Source organism: Nomascus leucogenys, chromosome 4 (assembly GCF_006542625.1).
Source record: "Nomascus leucogenys isolate Asia chromosome 4, Asia_NLE_v1, whole genome shotgun sequence".
Taxonomy (NCBI): Eukaryota; Metazoa; Chordata; class Mammalia; order Primates; family Hylobatidae; genus Nomascus; species Nomascus leucogenys.
The window spans coordinates 51,827,833-51,852,103 of record NC_044384.1 but is presented as its reverse complement, the minus strand read 5'-3'; the positions used below and the strand labels follow the sequence as shown (position 1 = coordinate 51,852,103).

The following is a 24,271-nucleotide window of genomic DNA, read 5'->3' as shown; positions in this document are numbered from 1 at the left end:
CACCACCAGTAGGGTCTATTCCCGAATCACTTGATGTTTTTCTTCTATGATGATGGGAAGGTCCAAAATGATTCTCTCTGCTGCACACCGTACATGGTTGCCATGCTACGCGTTTCAATGGTGAATAGTGCAAGAACAAATACATACTTTTTGTACTGTTGTTCTCCAGTACTTGGGATTTTTGCAACATTCAAAGCAGCTCAAGTAGAAAAGAAAAAGTTCAAACCAGTCACCAGATCCAAAATTAGCATTTTATTCAGAACGCTGGGGTCAGAGGTGTATCATTTATATTCTGGTACACAATACAGAGGCAAAGCTGTTGTCAGAAGTCTCTCCAGTTTAAAAGCTTTTTTTTTTTCCATTTTTTTTTAAAAAAAAACACACAGTAGTGCCACCAGTGTCAGGCCACCCCTTTCTTTTCTTTCCTTTTTTTTTTTTTTTTTTGGTACAAATTATGTAAAACATTTGTGCTAAGAACTTTCTCCCTCCCCAAACCAAAAAGAAAATAAAAAATAAAAAAATTAAAAAAATTAAAAACTGAGTATTCTAACTACAGCTCAACAATTGAATCAAATGTCACTTTGTTTTGTAAATACTTTATCCATAACGAAAGATATAAACATGCAAAAAACCTGAATCCATAGTCCAAATAATACATACACATGTTCTGAAGTTTCTGCACTTCTCCATAGACTATGCCAATAAAACATTATGTACACATACTATTTTTACAGTGAAGTGGAAAAATACAGAAATAAAAAAGTGTACATGGATTAAGACCAAAATGTGTCTAACATTCTAGTTTATGAAAAAATTCAATTTTGCTACAAATTGGTGATATGAAAACTCCCTTTATTTGCAACCAGCTGAGTAAGTTTTAAGATTTTAGTGAAAAAAAAAAAAAAAAAAAACTAAAGTCTAAAACTAGAAGTAATGTACATTTTCCAATCTCATGGTCTCATCCCCCAAGATAATAAAATCGCTCCATGAGTTTTTTTGTTTGTTTAATTTTGTATTTTAATAAAAGCAAATGCAATGTAACAAAAGCGTGTTGAAGCATATCATGGTTTAACTTACTGCTCCCACCACAAAATATTTTGTCTTTTACTTATCGTTTCAGAAATCAGTACCATTAAAGCCTTAAACAGAAAACTAATTCCAATCTGAAAAAGGTACAAAAAGGCACATAAAATCCCAGTGCTTCTGTACTGTAAAATTCAAGTGTAACTGAGCTCAGTGTTTTTCCAAACAGTATGGATCACTGATATTCCCTCTGAGCCCAAATTGGTTTGCAGCCTATGCCAAAGCCTCCAGCAAGCACTGTGCTAGTAGACTACAAAGTTAAAGCCTAGCTTCTGTATGCTTTTTGGGAATATCAGTTGAAATTGTTTGTCCTTGTCCAAAAACCAAGTTCACCCTGAAGTTCAGTCATCACCTCCACCATACATGTCAGCGAGTTTCTTGAACCGTGGCCCCCAGTCGTTCAGGTAATCATAGTCCTGCTCACCACCACTACTTGAGGAATTAAGGGAGCTCAAGGACCCAGCAGTGGAGCCACTGCCTTCATAGTCAAACACTAACAGGGAGTCATATGGTGGAGCTGTGGGGTCATTGTCAGCCGCTTTAAGGCCCTGCAATTTGGAAACACAAAGAATGAAAGAATTAAGAGAAGGTTACAATTTACAAAACCACAAGCAGATCCCAATGAATTCATGGGATCAAACAAACACTGTTTGTAAGTTTCCATTTACAGACTACATTTTCAACACATGGAAACGGGGGATATAATCATTTGAAAGTTGGACAAAAATTAACGTATCTTTCCTGTGCAAAGAAACAACCCTAAGCAGTCAAGCTCAGGGAGGCCAAGACTTATGAAGGCAGGGGGTTAACTGGGTAATAAGTTGGACAGGTGGCAGAAATGAATGGCCCTACTTGAGGCAGAGAAGGAAGGATCTTAAATAACATATAGAGCAGCATTGCTAGATTAAATAAAAAAACACCTCACTGAAATACAAGAGACATACAAATGAGTACCATGTGGTCCGTGTCCCTCCACAGGCTTGCAGTCTAGCATAACAGGAATTACTACTGTGTGAAGCAAATGACAAGTGATGAAACTATGAAGTCAAAGCAAAAACCATCAGGTTGTGGGGGAAAAAATTCAGATCAGCGTTAAGAGCTAGGAGTTCAAAGAGAAGGTAGCATTGTATTTGACCTAATTTTGGAAGGACATCAAAGGAAGACTGAAGACAGGTCAGATGTGATTACTACATAAAGGGAGGTACTCATAAAATCATTTCTGTGATTAACGTGATTAACATAACATCAAATGTGGAATTAACTGATTAATTGTAAACGTATTTTTAAAAATAGGGTAACTTCTAATTTCCAAAAAAATCCTAGAAATGTCATAATCCAATACCTGTACATGGTATAAATATTGAAAAGAGGACTCCTGTCAATCTAAAATAACAAGTGTATCTGGTTCTTATAAAGAATTTTAAAAAGAAAGAAATAACTACTGTCTATATTTGTAATTTTTGTAAGCAGATAACTTTTTAATATACAATTAGAGTCTCTATGCTCTGCAAAGGATTTAGTATTAGGTCCTTTGGTGTATTTTCTAATTTTTTCCCAATTCCATTCTAGTACTCCTAGATATACTAACATTACTACCATTAGTCTCCAAACAATCATTTGCTTTTTCCACACTCTACTTGTCAAATGCTAGTTGGCTTATATGGCCTCACCTATCTAAGACGTGTCACAGACAGTCCTACTTGAGAGATCAAGCCTGCCAATACACATGCATTTTATGAGCACATACATGGGTTTTTATGAGCATGTGTTCATCTATCTTTTCAAGGTTACAAAGGAGAAACAGGGAAGAAGAGCAAAAAAATTAGGGTCAGAATCAGTATGGTGTAGTGGTTAAGAGATCAGACTGTGAGATGACACCCTAGCTCTCCCTAGTACTAGCTGTGGGACCTCCACATAACCTCGTTTACAACTGTAATCATAATAATAAGACTATTATAAAGACCAAATGCAATAAAGGGACTCGAGGGCTCACCACAGTGACTGGCATATGTAGAGCTCAATGAATATTAGTATTTTTAAAAAATTTAAGTTTAGAGAAAAATGTCCTGCCTTGGGATTTGAAAAAATAAGAAACAGCGAAGATATATTTTAAGAAACAAAATGGCAGCTGCTTGACTCGTGTCAAAAATCAGAGAAAAAAGTACACACGACCAGTTTTCTCATCTCCAGGTACCTCTTCACTAACAATCTTAACCATGAAATTTAGCACTACTTTACTACTTTTCCTCATGTCATTTTATACTATTATACTCCAGAAAAGCCTGTGTAAAATAAAGCAGGTTTCAGCAAAATACTTTGATACATACAACATAAATAATTTTAGATAGGATTTTCTTTATCTTATTTTTAGACTAAGCTACAAGGCAATTCTGCTAAGACTGAGAACCACAACCTACAATTTCTGAAAACTTGTAACTCCCTTCTGTGGTAGATTGTGTTACTGCCCTCAGTGATTCACTGCCCTTTTTCTGAAAGCAGAACACAACACCCACACTCCCACAGTATCTCTCTGGGGTCAGGGTTTACTTTCCCAACCACACTGTAAGGCTTGGCTGTCTGACTGGCTTTGGCCAATGCAATGTAAGTAGCTGTGAAAAGCAGCCGCTTCAAGAACTCTATCTAATGTGTTTCCACCCTTCCACTAATCCCCCTTTCCCCTTCTGCCAGGAGAATGGCCTGCTCCAGATGGGAAGTTTATCTGCCTGGATCCTGAAACGAAGAAGACATATGGATCAGGAACTGAGTCACTGACAGACTACAGCTGACTTATAACTTAAGTAAGAAGTAAACCTTCATTATTATAAGCAGCAATATTTTGAAGTGGTCAGTGATTGGTGCCTTAGCTAACAAAAGCCAAAGAATGCACCTTCATTCATTTTGTTTGTGTTTATTCATTCGATTCAAGATATATTTGTTGATTATCTATTAATATTATTGCAATGTATTCTGCTAACTCGTAGAGACACAGCTACTAATGAGCTAGATCCAATGGCTGCCCTCGTGGAGTTAATATTCACATATTAGCCTACACTGCTCTTCCCTAAAAAACCTAGCAACTGCAAATTTAAGCAATAGGGGATTCCCTTAGTTCAGCATTGTCTGACTTGAGGTCATACAAGTAGGCCCAAGAAGGATCTGAAAACAAAAAAAAAAAAAAAAAAAACAAGAAAAATCAGGGAAATTCCTGATAAGGAGAATGGGTCCCTGAAAACAAATATTAAATTTTCATCATGACAATTGCTTTATAATACAGACAACAGAGACAATGGCTAAGATCACTTTGTTCAGGTCATCTGCTTTACCACAATTTAATTATTAAGGGAAAATACACACAGAGCCCTGGCCCAATCCTTATGATGTCAACACCAAACTGGAAATATGGAGAGGTCAAGACTCAAATTAGGGATAGCATTAGGAGAAATACCTAATGTAGATGATGGGTTGATGGATGCAGCAAACCACCATGGCATGTGTGTACCTACGTAATAAACCTGCACATTCTGCACGTGTATCTCAGAACTTAAAGTATAATAGTAAAAAAAAAAAAAAGAAAAGAGAATGACAAGTTAAAAAACAAAAAAAAGACTCAAATTAGCCCTAAAGAGTCAATGGCAAGGCCTCAAGTGTGACTGGGTTTGGAGGAGAAAAAAGGGATGGCCTGTGTTTACTATGTCCAAGGAATAAACACAAGAAGCGGTCTGGTCTTCCCTGGTGTGTTCACGGACCCCAGGACTCTTCATCAAATAACTAAGCCACCTAATTCAATTCCTTAAAATAAATATAATGCTTGTGATAGTCAACTCCCATATCCACTATTGAGAGTCTAAAAAATATTATTTTCTTTATTTTTTAGCTCCTGCACTGGCTTTCTGATCATCCTGGTAGTTTACAAATCTCTGTTTTCTATTTCTGTTTTTTTTTTTTTTTTAAAGAGGTTAAGGCCATAAAATCCATTAGAGAGAGACCACTGTGCTATGCTAGAGCATGGCACATTGCCTTATGTTTTAATAATTACAAAAGGGCAAAATCACTGAACTTTTCAAGAGTTCTTAGGCAAGCCAGCTTTCTATGCAGGTTAAGTACTTTAAATCCCTTCCACTTGGATAGCACTGATTTTTATCTGAGAATAAAATATGACTCTTCTGAACGAGGTATTATATAAACTCTTGGTAATATTTTGGTAATTCTAAAAAGATCGCACTGAAGTCCTAAGAAACTGACAGTAACAGGCACGAAATCTGAGTGAATGTACAGAAGAAATCCAGTGGGCAACAGAACCTTCTGGTTCTCCCTTATGGGATTCCTTTATTCTTGGATGTGAACATTATTTCACAGGATGTACTGTTACCAAATTTACAAACTAACCGCCTGTGTTTCTCTAGGTTTGACTAAATTTAGCAAAGTATCCTCTTGTTCCACCTTTCCTGGAGAGGTAGATCTTGAATTCTGGATAAAGCTGAACTATTTTCTAAAGACTGAGGCTTGTCTGCAGAGTGAGAGAGCTTGGTTCTGGCTGAATTCTTGCTGAGCTTGTATTTATAGACTTCTGATCCCAGGCTTTATGGGCGGAGACATGCTTTTATGAGGATAAAAACCCACACTATCCAGTGAGGAACACATGAGGGATGTAAAAGAAAAGAGGTCTTACTGTTTCCTTTACATTCTGTCTTCTACAGTCCTAGTGCCACTGCTTTAGTGCAGGTCATCATTATATCCTGCCTGGACCAGAGAGAAAGCCTGCCTAACTGGTCTTCGCCTGTCTCCAGCACTATTCCAGCTTCTTTCCTACAAATTATGGGTTTCTCTCTCAAATGTTTTTGATATCACTCCTGCAGGTAAGACCTCTGACTGCTCTCTCTGACTCCTTCCAAATGAAAGAGTTCCCCCGGCAATGGGAAAAATGATTAATTGGTGCATGTACACTTTACAACAATTATTTAAGAAAATTAACTTAAAAATTGATGAACAATTTAAGAAAATAACAGAAGTACACAGAGAGGGAAAAAACTGGAAGGTGTTAACTCAAATGCCTGCTGTTGGGTAACCTACAGCATACAGTAAAACTCTTTAGAAAGCATTCAGTGAACCAAGACTGTTCACCCACCTTTTCCGTTTCAGTTATTCTCAGCTCCAGCAACCACAACTGAATTATGCACCCCCAAAGGGAATCCCCCCAAAACCCAAAGCATCATGTTCTTGTGCACTTCTATGTTGTTTATTCATTTTTTTTGGAATTATACTTCTTATATTTTTTATCTGATTAATATCCATCCATCCATCCAAAAGCTCATTAAAAATATCACTTCTACTACACAGATCTTTTTTCCTCAACCATGAATAGGAGTCATTCCTGTGGTCTCTCTGGTCCCTTCTACTTTTTTATTTTTTATTTTTAGAGACAGGGTCTCACTCTGTACTCCAGACTGTAGTGCAGTGACAAATCATGGCTCACTGCAGCCTTGACCTTCCTGGGCTCAGGTGATCCTCCCACCTCAGCCTCCTGAGTAGCTAGGACTACAGACACATGCCACCATGCTCGGCTAATTTTTGTATTTTTTGTAGAGAGGGTTTTTTGTCATGTTGCTGAAGTGGGTCTTAAACTCCTGGGCTCAAGTGATGTTCCTGCTTCAGCCTCCCAAAGTGCTGGGATTACAGGTGTGAGCTACTGTGCCCGGCCTCATCTACTTTTATCATCTTGTTTTGATGACACTAGACTGTGACATCGCTTTCTACAGAGGCTGTTTTGTATTCACATCTCTCTGTCCAACACATTGCCTGACATTCAACAGGTATTCTATAAGGTAACTATGCATTGTTGTCCTGGGCGTAGTTTTTCCTGCTCAGCATCCTCTTCATATTTATATCCACTCCTTTCAGAAACAGCTAGAATCTAGGATATAAAAGTACACCATGTTTACATTACAGTAGAACTGAACATATCAAGGCCAACATTGCTACCCCTCTTTCTGGGAATTTCATTTTACTTAAAGCAATTTTTGATGCAGAAGGAGTGGATTTTAATTGTTTTCTTACAATTAGAGAAGAGCAGAAAGTCTTTTACTCCTAAAAGGTAATTTACCTGTAATAGTTACTAATATGACACCAGTAATAAAGAGATTTTTACTATGTGACAAGCACTATACGAAGCACATTACAAAGATAATCTGATTTAGTTCTCACGCAATCTTAAAGGAGGTTCTATTACTATTCCCATTTTACAAATAAGAAAACTGGAAAGGTTAAAGGAAAGGATCTTGACCTTGTACAAGGTAACAGAGCTGTTAGGTGGGATGGCTAGATTTGAACTTACACAAATGCCCAACTTCTATAAGATCAGAATGAGATATTTTAAAAAAGAGAAATTAAATTTAATTAATAGGAGAAAAAGACAAGCATTTTAAACTTTAGTAGTTTCAAGCAAGTTATAAGAAGCTTCCGTAAGTTTTAAACAATATTAATGAAAAGGTGGTCTTTTAACAGAATTATTCACTTGGTTTTTATACTTTTGAGTAGAGAAATATACTTCATATACCGTTTAATACGTATATACACACATAATAAAAATCTCTTTTTATATATGTATATATGTGTATATGTGATATATGTGTATATGTGCATGTGTGCACACACGATGATATGGTTTGACTTTGTCCCCACCCAAATCTCATCTTGAATTGTAGTTCCATAGTTCCCATAATCCCTACATGTTGTGAGAGGGACCCTGTGGGAGGTAACTGAATCACGAGGGTGGTTACCCCCATGCTGTCGCTCTCACGATAGTGTGTTCTCATGAGATCTGATGGTTTTATAAGGCGCTTTTCTCCCTTTGCTCAGCACTTCTCTCTCCTGCTGCCACGTGAAGAAGAATGTGTTTGCTTTCCCTTCTGGCAAGATTGTAAGTTTCCTGAGGCTTTCCCAGCCCTGCGGAAATGTGAGTTGATTAAACCTCTTTCCTTTGTAAATTACTCAGGCTTGGCAGTTTTTCATAGCAGTGTGAAAACAGAAAAATACACACACACACACACACACACATATATGAAGAAGTTTATTTCTTTTTACAAAGAAATATACAGGATTAGTATTAGTAAAATTATTGGAGGTATATTAATATCTAACTGTTGGGCTGAGATTAAATGAATGTGTTTGAACTTTTCACTCTCTGAAGGTCATGTTTAAAAACTCAAAACAGAATGAAATTCTGCAGTTGAAATTCAAAACCATGTGACTTATTTTACTCTGCCTACCAGACTGGAAATAAGTTATCATTTTTGAGATTCAAGGCAACATTCATTGCTTATTTAAATAAACAAACTAGAAAATGTTCTCATGAGCTTTCTTATTCCTTACATCTATAAAAGCACTCCAATTATAATCACCACTATATTATTCTTCCTTTGGAACATTTGGTGCTCTGCTAAATCAAATAAGACCTGCAGATAAATAAATTTGTGTGCCTTTTAAATATTTTTATAAAATGTGCTTGAGTTCTTTCTAGGTGCTTTCAACTGTTTTAAAACTCTACAAGTATTCATTTTTGTCTGTCCAGTAAATGAAGACACTGAACAAGTCTTAACAGTTATCTTGGATGAAAGAGTCTAGATGGTATTTTGGATAGTTATTACTGGCTTAGGCCTTCTGACTTACATCATACTTTCATCTCCCTTAAAAGTCCCACAGAACTGACCATCATCTCCTTAAAACTATCGTTTCAATTGTTTTCTATTATACCTTACCTCCTTAGATTTTCTGTCTCCAACTCTAGGGGCATTTCTAGGTGAAGATATTTGGTTCCTCCTCTCCTCCACATTTCTCTATCTTGTAATTGTATTCAAACTCATGGATTTAGGCCAGGTGTGGTGGCTCACACCTGTAATCCCAGCGCTTTGGGAGGTGAAGGATGGCTTGAGCCCAGGAGGCTGAGGCTGCAGTTTGTTATGATTGTGCCACTGAACTCCAGCCTGGGCAACAGAGAGAGACCCTGTCTCTTAACACACACACACACACACACACACACACACTCCCGGATTTAGTTGCCATTTTCGGAATTATTTCCAAATTGGATCCTATCAATCATCCATTCACTTGTTCACCAAATCATTGTGCCCCATACTGGCCCCTCCAGGGAGAAGCCTGTCTCCCCTCCCCTGGAATATGGAAGGGATCGGTGGGGGGCGGGGGGAGGCAGGATGGAACCATGGGATCTGTGATCTGAGGGAGGTGAGTTCTGGGTACCATGGGATGCCAGTAGATGGTGTCTAACTCATACTCTGTATGCCTGACCTTTCCTGGGTTGGTAAATACTTAATGAAGTTCCCCCAACGCTAGAAAAATGGGGAAGGAATTCTAGACAGGAAGAACATCATGTAGACGGCCACCAGCATGAAATTGTAAACTGAAATTGTAAATGACAAGTAGAGTTCTCTGTAGATAGCCTGCAAGATGCTGGGTGGTGAGGGCCTTGAGATGAAGTTGGAAAGCCAAGTAAGAACCAGACACAGTTGGCCTCCTAGGCCTGGCAAATAAGGCTTTGGATACTGGCACATTTGCATTGCACAAATATCGTGCTTGCAACAAAGTTGGGTACACACACAAAGAGAATTGATGTCTAATACATGATTTTATCTATATATTACTTGCACAGTTATTTTACACACATAGATGTTCAATAGTGATTTGCTGCATGGATGATCTTACATTGAGCTCAAGATGGTTTCACAATGAGACATTTTTCACACATGCAGATAATCTTCAAATTAGGAAGAGAATGTATTCTGGAAGTCAATTTGCAGTCAGTTGTTTGGAAGAAAGTTTTTCATATTAAGTAATCACACCTGTTTGTTAATGGTCTCCAGCCATAATAAACTGTGTACCTGAGCACTGTTTAGGAGAAAGAAAATTCCAAATGGAAATTCCTACTATAACTCCTTCTACTGTGGCCGAGAAGGGTTGGGTAAGTGAAACTTACTGACTAGATGCTCTTTTCTATCTACTGAAGAAGAGACAGTCATTGCTAAAAAAAAAGAACAAAAAAAATCAATGACCATAGACATAGACACACAAACACACACTCAAACATAAACTCAGAATTTGAATGTAATCTGACAAGTAGGATAAAAAGCTCTAGACTCAGTATCCGTTGAATCTCAATCAGATGTAAAGTGGGTGGCGCCCATAGCATCATGCCCTATGCATTGGCCAGAGTGCATACTCGAATGCCTGAAAATGACAAAAATCTAAGAGCTAAGTAACACACTAGATGTTTAAGTTATAACAACATGAACAAGAAATAGCGCTTGTCCTGGAGAGAACTCACATAGTGAGTGGGAGAAAGAAATACCGACAGTTACACCCCAGCTGGTGAAGGCTATGACCCGAGGGGCAGCTTGTTATCCCTTCCCAAAGGCATCAAGGAAGGCCACACAGAGAAACCTTTTGGCTGAATCCTGAAGGCAAAGTGGCAGTCCTGCAGATGGACAATTAGGTAAGGGCTTTGCCGAAGTTACAGTATATTCAAAAGTGTGATGCTTTTGAGGAACTGCAAATAGTTCAGTGGGGCTGCAGCACAGAAAGGGAATGTGGGGAGGTGAGGGGTAGAAGAAGGCAGGAATCAGATGAAGAATAGCCTTATAGATAAACCTTACTGTTTGTTTGATCTTTAGCACCGAGAAAGAAGAGTATCAGGGATGGAATGAAATCCCACAGAACACTGGTACTTCAGGGACAGGCAGAAATATTTAGTAAGGATTTGTTAAATTATACTTCAGCTAGAATTCTGGCTTCAAAAAAGTATGGTTCCAGCTGGGCACAGTGGCTCATGCCTGTAATCCCAGCACATTGGGAGTCTGAGGCAGGAGGATCATTTGAGCCCAAGAGTTCAAGACCAGCCTGGGAAACAGACTGGTGAGACCCTGTCTCTACAAAAATAAAAATTAAAAAAAAAATTTTAAAGTCCTATTTCCTAAACCTACAGTCAAAAGATTCACTATCTCTTGAATTGACAACCATCAGAATAACTCAACAATTTCTTATGATGACAAACACGAAATTAGAAATAAAATCATTAGGCACTCTTACATTTTTCTAAAAGATCTAGGCATATATGTATAAATTTCTGCAAATTCTCCTAACTGGATCTATATATAACTAAGAGCTGGCAAAGTCAGGACATACTTCTGTGGATAGAGGGAGTTACTGGCATTCTGTTGTTTTTGCTTTCCATGTGCTTTTAAATCATGTCAACTACAAATTAACCTTATTACCTATTTAGCAGAAATGCATACATATGTTCAGAATGCAGCATATATTTTAGGAATAGACAGTAATGGATCATTATAGAGACAGGCAACTATTCCAATTTTGTTTTAAAACTTTTTCTACAAGCAATAAGTACATCTAAAAACCTAATGTAGATTATGTTTAATATTATGTGAATTTTGAGGAAGCCCAGGATACAAGAGTCTTATCAGCCTATGACTGAAGGCCATATACAACAGATGCATTCCACTTTGTAATGCACTGAGACCTACTCTGATCTTGGAGACACCAATGATATGACCAGAAAACAGGAGTTCTGCCATATATTCACTATCAACATCAATATGTGGTGTTCTCTTATATTCACAATAAAAATTCAAAAGAATTACAGTAAGACTACAGACATGATCAGAAGCAGCAGCATAAATCACTGAACTTCAAAACTTAAATATTAAATGTAACAGAACTCTTGGTCAGTAATAAAAGAATGTCATAATAATTTTGACAGTGAAAATCGTATCTGTTATATGCAACAGAGAAATAGCTTCCTTTTACAGAAGCTCTTAAAACTCCTCAACTAGACAAGTATTTAAATCACTTACATAATATTTAATTTAGCTCTTCCAACTAATCTCTTTTGATGGAGTCATTGGGCAGGCACTGAATTCTCATGATTTGTGGGATTCAAAGGGTACAGTGTGAGGAAAATTAAAGTGAACTACTGTTACATTTATTAATGCTAATAAATGAAATTAGAATGCACTATAATATTGTTAGTCTATTTATTACTTGTAATCTAGGAAAAAAAATCCTTCTCGGAGACAGTGTGACTAATTCTGATAATATATGATGTATGTCATTTTACAAATGCAGAATCTTAATTGATAGACCTCTTTTTGGTTGATCAAAGCAATTACATTTGTTCTTTGTTAATGAAGCCACATTTGCGTTCACACAAAGATAAACTTCAGAAACACAAGTATGTTTTAGTGAACTATATAGCTGTATTCCAAGCAATTTGTGGCCTACAGAGATCTAACTATTAGCATGAAATGAAAACTCTTATAGAGAAAATGAGTGTCTCTCTGTACCTCATTAATGAAGTCCCCAATGTCTCCAGGGTGTGGGGCTGCAGATCGGACCGGATACTGGGGCTCGGCGTGGATGGGTCTTTCATCCATTCGTCGGATTCCCACAGGCTTGATGGCATCAGGCTCCACAGTGTCAGGCTGCTGCAGCTGGCTCAAGTCATAGTCCTGCAAAAAGACAAAATCAAAAACCGATGGGAGATGGGCACAAAGATAGAAAATTACAACCTCGCTTTTTAAGCACATACTCAGAACACATAGAAATGAGGGAAATTTAACATAATGGAAAAGTTGCCACTATGAGTTTTTCATGTTATGATTAAATATTTCTTTCACACAGCTCTTTCTTCTGTGCTTTTCATTTCTGCAGTCTGTGCTCCATCTGCTTTACAGTGTTCCTCATCAGTTTCCAATGAAAAACAGCAGTGTGATGAGGTCTCACTATAAAACAACTAAAAAACCGACTAGACAATACAGTTGTACCATACAAGCAAAGGTACTAACTTCATGTCTTTAATATTTTTTTTTAAAATGAGGGTGGTTATTTTTCCTTTTCCCTAAAGGAAGGCATTAGTTCATGAAGGTTTCAGGCCACCCTTCTTCCCTCCCTCTCTCCCTTCTAAAGTCTAGAGCGGAGGTCAGAAAACTATGATCTCTGGGCCCAGTGTGACCTATGGCCTATTTTTCTCTAAGACTAGCTTTTACATTTTTAAAAAGTTACTTAAAATAAAAACGACAAAGAAAAATGTGCTACAGGGAATACATGTGGCCCACAAAACCTAAATTATTTACTATCTGGCCCTACTGAGGAAAAGTTTGCTGACCTCTGGTTTAGTGGTGTTAGGCCAGAGAGAGGGTGGATTTTCTTCCAATGCTGCCCTGTGGGAATGTCCTGGAGAAACAATCTGTCCGCTTTCAGAAAGGCAAAGTACAACTTGTGAAGAAGGATGCTCTGGCCATAGGTTGGGCCCTCAGAACTATTTTTAGCTCAGGCATCAGACAGCTGGACACGCATGTATAAAGAAACAGACTACAATGTGGAAATAATCCACATCTGAGGTTTGGGCAAATACTTGGTAGTATTCAAACCTCTGAATTCTGGTGATATAAAATGTCATATCCCCAGCTTACCCAACATTCTCCCAATTCAAAACTGACATTTGCAGAAAGCAAGGATGTAGTTATACTTTTCTTAGTTTAGGCTTCATCTCTCTGTCTGAAACTAGCTTTTAAAACCTTTTGCAGTTATCTCTAGAGTGATTTTGATTTATTCGACAGTTGAACATTTACCACGTTTTGGTAATGGTCTAGGTGTCTTATATATGTTCACTCATTTGACCCTCTTAGTACACGTGATACTAAGTTTTATTATCCCCACTTAAGAGATGAGAAAACTGAGTTTCAAATAACCCAAGTAAGTCATATATGGTCCCAGATCTATTTAGAAAAGGATTCTGACTCCAAGTGTATTAGATTCCAAAGCCTGGCTCTCTTCACAATCATCTATGAGTAAATCAAGACGGAGTTACAAGGTTGGATTTAAAGGTAAGGAACTAGATAACCGAGCTTGGAGGGACAGGAATGTGGGGAATGCTTAAAATAACAAGGAGACAAAGGGAAGGAGGTCAGTAACCTTCATACTCACTGTGGGCCAGGCACTAATACTGGGCTCTTGATAAGTGTTTTCTCACTATCAATGCTGCCTAACAAACCCAAGAAAAATGTTTTATCATCATTTTTTTTTTTTTTTTTGAGACAGTGTCTTGCTCTGTCGCCCAGGCTGGAGTGCAGTGGCGCAATCTCGGCTCACTGCAAGCTCCGCCTCCCGGGATTTACACCATTCTCCTGCCTCAGCCTCTCCGAGTAGCTGGGACTACAGGCGCCCGCCACCATGCCCGGCTACTTTTTTTTGTATTTTTAGTAGAGACGGGGTTTCACCGTGGTCTCGATCTCCTGACCTCATGATTCGCCCGCCTCGGCCTCCCAAAGTGCTGGGATTACAAGCGTGAGCCACCGCACCCGGCCTTATCATCATCTTTTTAGATGAAGAAACAGGTTTAGTAACTTGCCCAACATCACACAGCTAGTATATGACTAAAATGAGAATCAAAACCGTGAGTGTCTGACTTCATAGCACCTGATTTAAAATTTATCTCTATGCTAATTGAGATACTCTGATCCTGGCAACACTCTCCCTGAATATTTCCTTATCAAGAACTTCAGCTGGCAGGTGAAGGCACTCACATACCCTGATGGAAAAGCTCCTCCTCTTAGGTGTGTGCAATGCGATGTGGAAAGCGAGGTGGGTATAGAGACTTCGAACCCGCCAGAGTGGGATGTACATTTGGTGTATCACAAACTATAAAATGTTCAGGGGGAAACCAGCTTTAGCTCTGAACCATCTGTGGGCTGGCGACAAAGCACCATTTTGGGAGAGTCCACAGCAGGAGCAAAGGCATTATAATGCTGCTTTCTCTTGTCAAGATGGACTATTTCAAATCATCCATACAAAACTTGAGAAAAAAACACCTTGATCTTGCACAAATGTGCTCCATTTTCAATTTTATAGAATTTGCGTTATTTACAGAATATCTCAGAAAAGGCCCTCAATGATGTAACAGATGTGAAAGCCCTTGAAATGTTAAAATGCTATACACAACAAAAAGAGGGATTTATTCCCCAGCACTTTGGGAGGCCAAGGCGGGTGGATCATAAGGTCAGGAGTTCAAGACCAGCCTGGCCAATGGAGAAACCCCATCTCTACTAAAAAATACAAAAATCAGCCGGATGTGGTGGTGGGTGCCTGTAGTCTCAGATACTTGGGAGGCTGAGGCAGGAGAATCGCTTGAACCCGGGAGGCGGAAGCTGCAGTGAGCCAAGATTGCATCACTGTACTCCAGCCCGGGCGACAGAGAGACTCTGTCTACAAGGAAAAAAAAAAAAAAAAAGGGATTTATTCAGAGAAATTTGAATGCTTTCACACTAAAAAACATGTTTTTTCCAGGCCATGTTTAATTGTATAACTACCAAGCACAGTAGAGTGGGGTGAACTGTGAATAAGTGTGCATTCTTATTCAATTACCAAAGCTGTCCCTAAAATGGGGGAAAATAGATGGCAAGTATATTGATGACAGTTAATAAATGTTTTTACCCCACGGGTGAAAAATGTTTTATTAGAAGTCTAAATTACACACAAAAAGGTAATTGAATCTTATGTTTAAGCACTGTCTTTTACCTGGTGACATATTCTTTGATAGTCCTGGATATATTACATAATAGCTCAGGTTGACATTATAAGAATATAGAGGAATTTCTTTCATATAACTGGAGATAAAAGAGGCATGTGGGCTTTGCTCATGCTACTCCCTAACTGGGAAGAGCCATTCTATTCTGACTTCTTCTATAACTCCAACTGTATCCAGAGGCTGCAAATAAAACTGCATTTTGATTGGCTAGCAGACTTTTAAATATATTCAAATAGGTCACCAACATTTAGACATAGGTGTATCTCACCTGAGAATAACAAGATCTGGCAAAAGAGATCTTACATTCTGACAACAATTTGCTACAGCTGAGAGCAGCTGTCCCCTCTGGACAAGGAAAGGATGGTCTCCTAACCTGCTTCATTCATGAATGTGTATATAACATACTTACTTACATAATAGCAAATAATTTACAGTTCTTTATCTTTCTTTTGATAGCTTTTTCCTACTATCTTAAGAACCAGAGAGCAGGAAGAGTCTTAAAACTTCTGTGGTCTTGCTCAGACCTTTGGACTATCAATGTGTCAGGCTCATAGAAAGTTCCCACTGACTTAACATGGTGGAGCCAAGATGGCCGAATAGGAACAGCTCCGTTCTACAGCTCCCAGCATGAGCGACACAGAAGACGGGTGATTTCTGCATTTCCATCTGAGGTACCGGGTTCATCTCACTAGGGAGTGCCAGACAGTGGGTGCAGGACAGTGGGTGCAGCGCACTGTGCACTAGCCAAAGCAAGGCGAGGCATTGCCTCACTCAGGAAGTGCAAGGGATCAGGGAGTTCCCTTTCCTAGTCAAAGAAAGGGGTGACAGACAGCACCTGGAAAATTGGGTCACTCCCACCCTAATACTGCCCTTTTCCAACAGGCTTAAAAAACAGCACACCAGGAGAATATATCCCGCACTTGGCTTGGAGTGTCCTACGCCCATGGAGTCTCGCTGATTGCTAGCACAGCAGTCGGAGATCAAACTGCAAGGCGGCAGTGAGGCTGGGGGAGGGGCGCCTGCCATTGCCCAGGCTTGATTAGGTAAACAAAGCAGCCTGGAAGCTTGAACTGGGTGGAGCCCACCACAGCTCAAGGAGGCCTGCCTGCCTTTGTAGGCTCCACCTCTGGGGGCAGGGCACAGACAAACAAAAAGACAGCAGTAACCTTTGCAGACTTAAATGTCCCTGTCTGACAGCTTTGAAGAGAGTACTGGTTCTCCCAGCACGCAGCTGGAGATCTGAGAACAGGCAGACTGCCTCCTCAAGTGGGTCCCTGACCCCCGAGCAGCCTAACTGGGAGGCACCCCCTAGTAGGGGCAGACTGACACCTCACATGGCCGGGTACTCCTGAGACAAAACTTCCAGAGGAACGATCAGGCAGCAGCATTTGTGGGTCACCAATAACTGCTGTTCTACAGCCACCGCTGTTCTGCAGCAACCGCTGCTGATACCCAGGCAAACAGGGTCTGGAGTGGACCTCTAGCAAACTCCAACAGACCTGCAGCTGAGGGTCCTGTCTGTTAGAAGGAAACCTAACAAACAGAAAGGACATCCACACCAAAAACCCATGTGTACGTCACCATCATCAAAGACCAAAAGTAGGTATAGCCACAAAGATGGGGAAAAAACCGAGCAGAAAAACTGGAAACTCTAAAAATCAGAGCACCTCTCCTCCTCCAAAGGAACACAGCTCCTCACCAGCAACGGAACAAAGCTGGACGGAGAATGACTTTGACAAGTTGAGAGAAGAAGGCTTCAGACGATCAAACTACTCAGAGCTACAGGAGGGAATTCAAACCAATGGCAAAGAAGTTAAAAACTTTGAAAAAAAAATAGACGAATGGACAACTAGAATAACCAATGCAGAGAAGTCCTTAAAGGAGATGATGGAGCTGAAAGTCAAGGCTCGAGAACTACATGAAGAATGCAGAAGCCTCAGGAGCCGATGCGATCAACTGGAAGAAAGGGTATCAGTGATGGGAGACGAAATGAATGAAATGAAGTGAGAACGGAAGTTTAGAGAAAAAAGAATAAAAAGAAACGAAAAAAGCCTCCAAGAAATATGGGACTATGTGAAAAGACCAAATCTACGTCTGATTGGTGTACCTGAAAGTGATGGGGAGAATGGAACCAAGTTGGAAAACACTCTGCAGGATATTATCCAGGAGAACTTCCCCAATCTAGCAAGGCAGGCCAACATTCAGATTCAGGAAATACAGAGAACGCCACAAAAATACTCCTCAAGAAGAGCAACTCCAAGACACATAATTGTCAGATTCACCAAAGTTGAAATGAAGGAAAAAATGTTAAGGGCAGCCAGAGACAAAGGTCGGGTTACCCACAAAGGGAAGCCCCTCAGACTAACAGTGGCTCTCTCAGCAGAAACTCTAAAAGCAAGAAGAGAGTGGGGGCCAATATTCAACATTCTTAAAGAAAAGAATTTTCAACCCAGAATTTCATATCCAGCCAAACTAAGCTTCATAAGTGAAGGAGAAATAAAATACTTTACAGACAAGCAAATGCTGAGAGATTTTGTCACTACCAGGCCTGTCCTAAAAGAGCTCCTGAAGGAAGCACTAAACATGGAAAGGAACAACCGGTACCAGCCACTGCAAAAAGATGCCAAAATGTAAAGACCATCAAGGCTAGGAAGAAACTGCATCAACTAACGAGCAAAATAACCAGCTAACATCATAATGACAGGATCAAATTCACACATAACAAAATTAAATTTAAATGTAAATGGGCTAAATGCTCCAATTAAAAGACACAGACTGGCAAATTGGATAAAGAGTCAAGACCCATCAGTGTGCTGTATTCAGGAAACCCATCTCACTAGCAGAAACACACATAGGCTCAAAATAAAGGGATGGAGGAAGATCTACCAAGCAACTGGAAAACAAAAAAAGGCAGGGGTTGTAATCCTAGTCTCTGATAAAACAGACTTTAAACCAACAAAGATCAAAAGAGACAAAGAAGGTCATTACATAATGGTAAAGGGATCAATTCACCAAGAAGACCTAACTATCCTAAATATATATGCACCCAATACAGGAGCACCCAGATTCATAAAGCAAGTCCTTAGTGACCTACAAAAAGACTTAGACTCTCACACAATAATAATGGGAGACTTTAACACCCCACTGTGAACATTAGATCAACGAGACAGAAAGTTAACAAGGATACCCAGGAATTGAACTCAGCTCTGCACCAAGCAGACCTAATAGACATCTACAGAACTCTCTGCCCCAAATCAACAGAATATACATTTTTTTCAGCACCACACCACACCTATTCCAAAACTGACCACAGTTGGAAGTAAAGCACTCCTCAGCAAATGTAAAAGAACAGAAATTACAACAAACTGTCTCTCAGACCACAGTGCAATCAAACTAGAACTCAGGATTAAGAAACTCACTCAAAACTGCTCAACTACATGGAAACTGAACAACCTACTCCTGAATGACTACTAGGTACATAACGAAATGAAGGCAGAAATAAAGATGTTCTTTGAAACCAATGAGAACAAAGACACAACATACCAGAATCTCTGGGACACATTCAAAGCAGTGTGTAGAAGGAAATTTATAGCACTAAATGCCCACAAGAGAAAGCAGGAAAGATCCAAAATTGACACCCTAACATTACAATTAAAAGAACTAGAAAAGCAAGAGCAAACACATTCAAAAGCTAGCAGAAGGCAAGAAATAACTAAAGTCAGAGCAGAACTGAAGGAAATAGAGACACAAAAAAACCCTTCAAAAAATTAATGAATCCAGGAGCTGGTTTTTTGAAAAGATCAACAAAATTGATAGACCGCTAGCAAGACTAATAAAGAAGAAAAGACAGAAGAATCAAATAGACGCAATAAAAAATGATAAAGGGGATATCACCACCGATCCTACAGAAATACAAACTACCAACAGAGAATACTACAAACAGCTCTATGCAAATAAACTAGAAAATCTAGAAGAAATGGATAAATTCCTCAACACATACACCCTCCCAAGACTAAACCAGGAAGAAGTTGAATCTCTGAATAGACCAATAACAGACTCTGAAATTGTGGCAATAATCAATAGCTTACCAACCAAAAAAAGTCCAGGACCAGATGGATTCACAGCCGAATTCTACCAGAGGTACAAGGAGGAGCTGGTACCATTCCTTCTGAAACTATTCCAATCAACAGAAAAAGAGGGAATCCTCCCTAACTCATTTTATGAGGCCAGCATCATCCTTATACCAAAGCCTGGCAGAGACACAACCAAAAAAGAGAATTTTAGACCAATATCCTTGATGAACACTGATGCAAAAATCCTCAATAAAATGCTGGCAAACTGAATCCAGCAGCACATCAAAAAGCTTATCCACCATGATCAAGTGGGCTTTATCCCTGGGATGCAAGGCTGTTTCAACATACGCAAATCAATAAATGTAATCCAGCATATAAACAGAACCAAAGACAAAAACCACATGATTATCTCAATAGATGCAGAAAAGGCCTTTGACAAAATTCAACAACCCTTCATGCTAAAAGCTCTCAATAAATTAGGTATTGATGGGATGTATCTCAAAATAATAAGAGCTATCTATGACAAACCCACAGCCAATATCATACTGAATGGGCAGAAACTGGAAGCATTCCCTTTGAAAACTGGCACAAGACAGAGATGCCCTCTCTCACCACTCCTATTCAACATAGTGTTGGAAGTTCTGGCCAGAGCAATCAGGCAGGAGAAGGAAATAAAGGGTATTCAATTAGGAAAAGAGGAAGTCAAATTGTCCGTTTGCAGATGACATGATTGTATATCTAGAAAACCCCACTGTCTCAGCCCAAAATCTCCTTAAGCTGATAAGCAACTTCAGCAAAGTCTCAGGATACAATATCAATGTACGAAAATCACAAGCATTCTTATACACCAATAACAGACAAACAGAGAGCCAAATCATGAGTGAACTCCCATTCACCATTGCTTCAAAGAGAATATAATACCTAGGAATCCAACTTACAAGGGATGTGAAGGACCTCCTCAAGGAGAACTACAAACCACTGCTCAATGAAATAAAAGAGGATACAAACAAATGGAAGAACATTCCATGCTCATGGGTAGGAAGAATCAGTATCGTGAAAATGGCCATACTGCCCAAGGTAATTTATAGATTCAATGCCATCCCCATCAAGCTACCAATGACTTTCTTCACAGAATTGGAAAAAACTAAAGTTCATATGGAACCAAAAAAGAGCCCACATTGCCAAGTCAATCCTAAGCCAAAAGAACAAAGCTGGAGGCATCATGCTACCTGACTTCAAACTATACTACAAGTCTACAGTAACCAAAACAGCATGGTGCTGGTACCAAAAAAGAGATATAGACCAATGGAACAGAACAGAGCCCTCAGAAATAATGCCATATATCTACAACCATCTGATCTTTGACAAACCTGACAAAAACAAGAAATGGGAAAAGGATTCCCTATTTAATAAATGGTGCTGGGAAAACTGGCTAGCCATATGTAGAAAGCTGAAACTGGGTCCCTTCTTTACACTTTATACAAAAATGAATTCAAGGTGGATTAAAGACTTACATGTTAGACCTAAAACCATAAAAACCCTAGAATAAAATCTAGGCAATACCATTCAGGATACAGGCATGGGCAAGGACTTCATGTCTAAAACACCAAAAGCAATGGCAACAAAAGCCAAAATTGACAAATGGGATCTAATTAAACTAAAGAGCTTCTGCACAGCAAAAGAAACTACCATCAGAGTGAACAGGCAACCTACAAAATGGGAGAAAATTTTTGCAACCTACTCATCTGACAAAGGGCTAATATCTAGAATCTAAAATGAACTCAAACAAATTTACAAGAAAAAAACAAACAACCCCATCATAAAGTGGGCAAAGGATATGAACAGACACCTCTCAAAAGAAGACATTTATGCAGCCAAAAGACACATGAGAAAATGCTCATCATCAGTGGCCATCAGAGAAATGCAAATCAAAACCACAATGAGATACCATCTCACACCAGTTAGAATGGCCATCATTAAAAAGTCAGGAAACAACAGGTGCTGGAGAGGATGTGGAGAAATAGGACACTTTTACACTGTTGGTGGGACTGTAAACTAGTTCAACCATTGTGGAAGTCAGTGTGGCGATTCCTCTGGGATCTAGAACTAGAAATACCATTTGACCCAGCCATCCCATTACTGGGTATATACCCAAAGGATTATAAATCATGCTGCTATAAAGACACATGCACACGTATGTTTACTGCGGCACTATTCACAATGGCAAAGACTTGGAACCAAGCCAAATGCCCAACAATGATAGACTGGATTAAGAAAATGTGGCACATATACACCATGGAATACTATGCAGCCATAAAAAATGATGAGTTCGTGTCCTTTGTAGGGACATGGATGAAACTGGAAACCGTCATTCTCAGCAAACTATCGCAAGGACAAAAAACCAAACACCGCATGTTCTCACCCATAGGTGGGAATTGCACAATGAGAACACATGGACACAGGAAGGGGAACATCACACTCCGGGGACTGTTGCAGGGTGGGGGGAGGGGGGAGGGATAGCATTAGGAGACATACCTAATGCTAAATGACGAGTCAATGGGTGCAGCACACCAACATGGCACATGTATACATATGTAACAAACCTGCACATTGTGCACATGTACCCGAAAACTTAAAGTATAATAATAATAAAATAAAAAAAAAGAAGATACTTAACATTTGGCCAACTGGCAATAGAAAAATATTTGGAGGGCACATATCCATTTTTGTAGAGCAGGCAATGAAGGATAAATTTAGAGCTGAAAGGCAATAAACTGATATCTGTTGACGCAGAAAAAAAAAAAGTTCCCACTAAAAAAAAAGTGTTGAATATAATCTCAGTGATGATACTTATGCCAGATATCAAAGGAGCAGCTAATTCAAGAAATGTGACTTGGATCACATTATACTCTACAGTAATAATTTATGATGAGAAGGGAGAGAAAGACCTCCTGGTCCCATTGCTGAGAATCATTGCCATGGTGAATCACCCCATAATGATGGAAACCTGTTAAATTTCTCCATGGTGATGGTGTCCAAAAAGAGGCAGAAAATCACTGGTTTACAGGAAGTTAGACACAAGGTTAAAATACACGGCTTAGAGTGTCTCTGTGATGGCTTTTCCTTGTCTACTGCAAATATGGGACATAAAAATCTGATGATGGCAGGCAGCGTGTGGAAGTATCCTCCGGTCACAGGATGGGCTCTTCTGTTGACGTCTATCTGTGTTGTATGGCAAAAGTCCTGACCTGAGAGTCTAATTTTAGACCTTTTGATAAAAAATGCTCCCTAATTATACATCTTTACAATCCCATAATGATGTACATAAACACACAAATGACAACATGTAGGATGAGAATTATAAAGAGAATTACAAAGACCAAAAATCTTCTCAACGTCATTGGGTTCATGGCCTTACTCCTGAAGATTATAAATAATCCAAAAAGACATCTTTATTTGGCTCCTAAAACTCTAGAGAAAGAGTGGGTCTGAAAATTTTCTCATGATTGCCAACCTTTACAATGTTAACTTCCCAAAGAAATTTAATTTTCAAACAAGGGCCAAGGAAAATCTCTTTTTTACTTCATTTTAATGTTTGGAATGTGTGTTAATTGGCAATCATCATTAAAAGTAGGCATGGAATGTGGGTTTTGAGAATATTAACACTGCAAGTAACTTAAAATTTTTTTTGGTCTATGATTTAAAATGTCTTGAGGGTGATATAGTTCTGGGGGAGTTAGAAGTTAGCAAGACTTGCAATGATTTATAATTAGTTTGGAAAATGATACAACGAGTTTAACTCAGATCATTTGGTTATGCTACAATAAAATAAAATGTTGCATCAGTATAAATTGAAATTCTGCAATCCCAGGCAAATATTTCCAAAAACTACATTGCATGTAGAATCTATAGAATTGTATAGTCAGCCCATTTCAGGGAGTAATGCAAACACTCACTCATTTACCATTCCACCAGTATTTATGGAATGCCTACTGGGTGCCAGATGCTATTTTCATGTCTGAGAGCAAGAAAGCAAGCAAGCAACCTTTATCTAGTGCTCATCATCTGTCAAGAATTACATTAGGTGTTTCTCATGTGGTATTGCATTAATACAAACAAAAACCCTTCTAAGTGGGTGTTATTGTTCCCTCTCTATTGATTACCACGGCTCAGGGAGGTTAATGATTTGACCAAGGTCACAGACTCACTTAAGCATGTCAAAAGATAACACGGAGCCCACCAGGACAAGCAAAATAAATAATCAAAAAGCTGCATCTTTTTGTCACTCGCCAGTGAAGAAATGCACCAAAGAGTTTACTGTGGGGGAAAACATCTGGGGTTTGAAGTGCTGGAGGGTGGAGTTCAAGATGGTTCCACTAATCAGTCACTGGGCACTAGCACTCTGCATAGAACAAATGAGTTCTTCGGTCTGTGCACAGTTGGTTAAAATAAGACTGTTGTTTAGGCAGTAAGGAATCCTCACTTAGGTCAAGTAAGAGTCTAACAC

The 24,271-nt window shown here is 39.1% G+C and overlaps 1 protein-coding gene across 2 annotated transcripts in view; it reads right to left on the bottom strand.

The window, feature by feature from the left end:
- Positions 1-232: 232 nt before the first annotated feature.
- The window catches only part of CDH2 (cadherin 2), a 232,339-nt gene continuing 208,300 nt past the window's right edge, over positions 233-24,271 (bottom strand). For both annotated transcript variants that reach the window (XM_030810618.1, XM_003261974.3), the window contains 2 exons: positions 12,450-12,614; positions 233-1,631 (listed from right to left, as the gene is read on the bottom strand). In XM_030810618.1, coding sequence (XP_030666478.1) covers positions 1,425-1,631; positions 12,450-12,614 — 372 coding nt within the window. In that variant the 3' untranslated portion in view covers positions 233-1,424. The remainder of the gene's footprint in view (positions 1,632-12,449; positions 12,615-24,271) is intronic.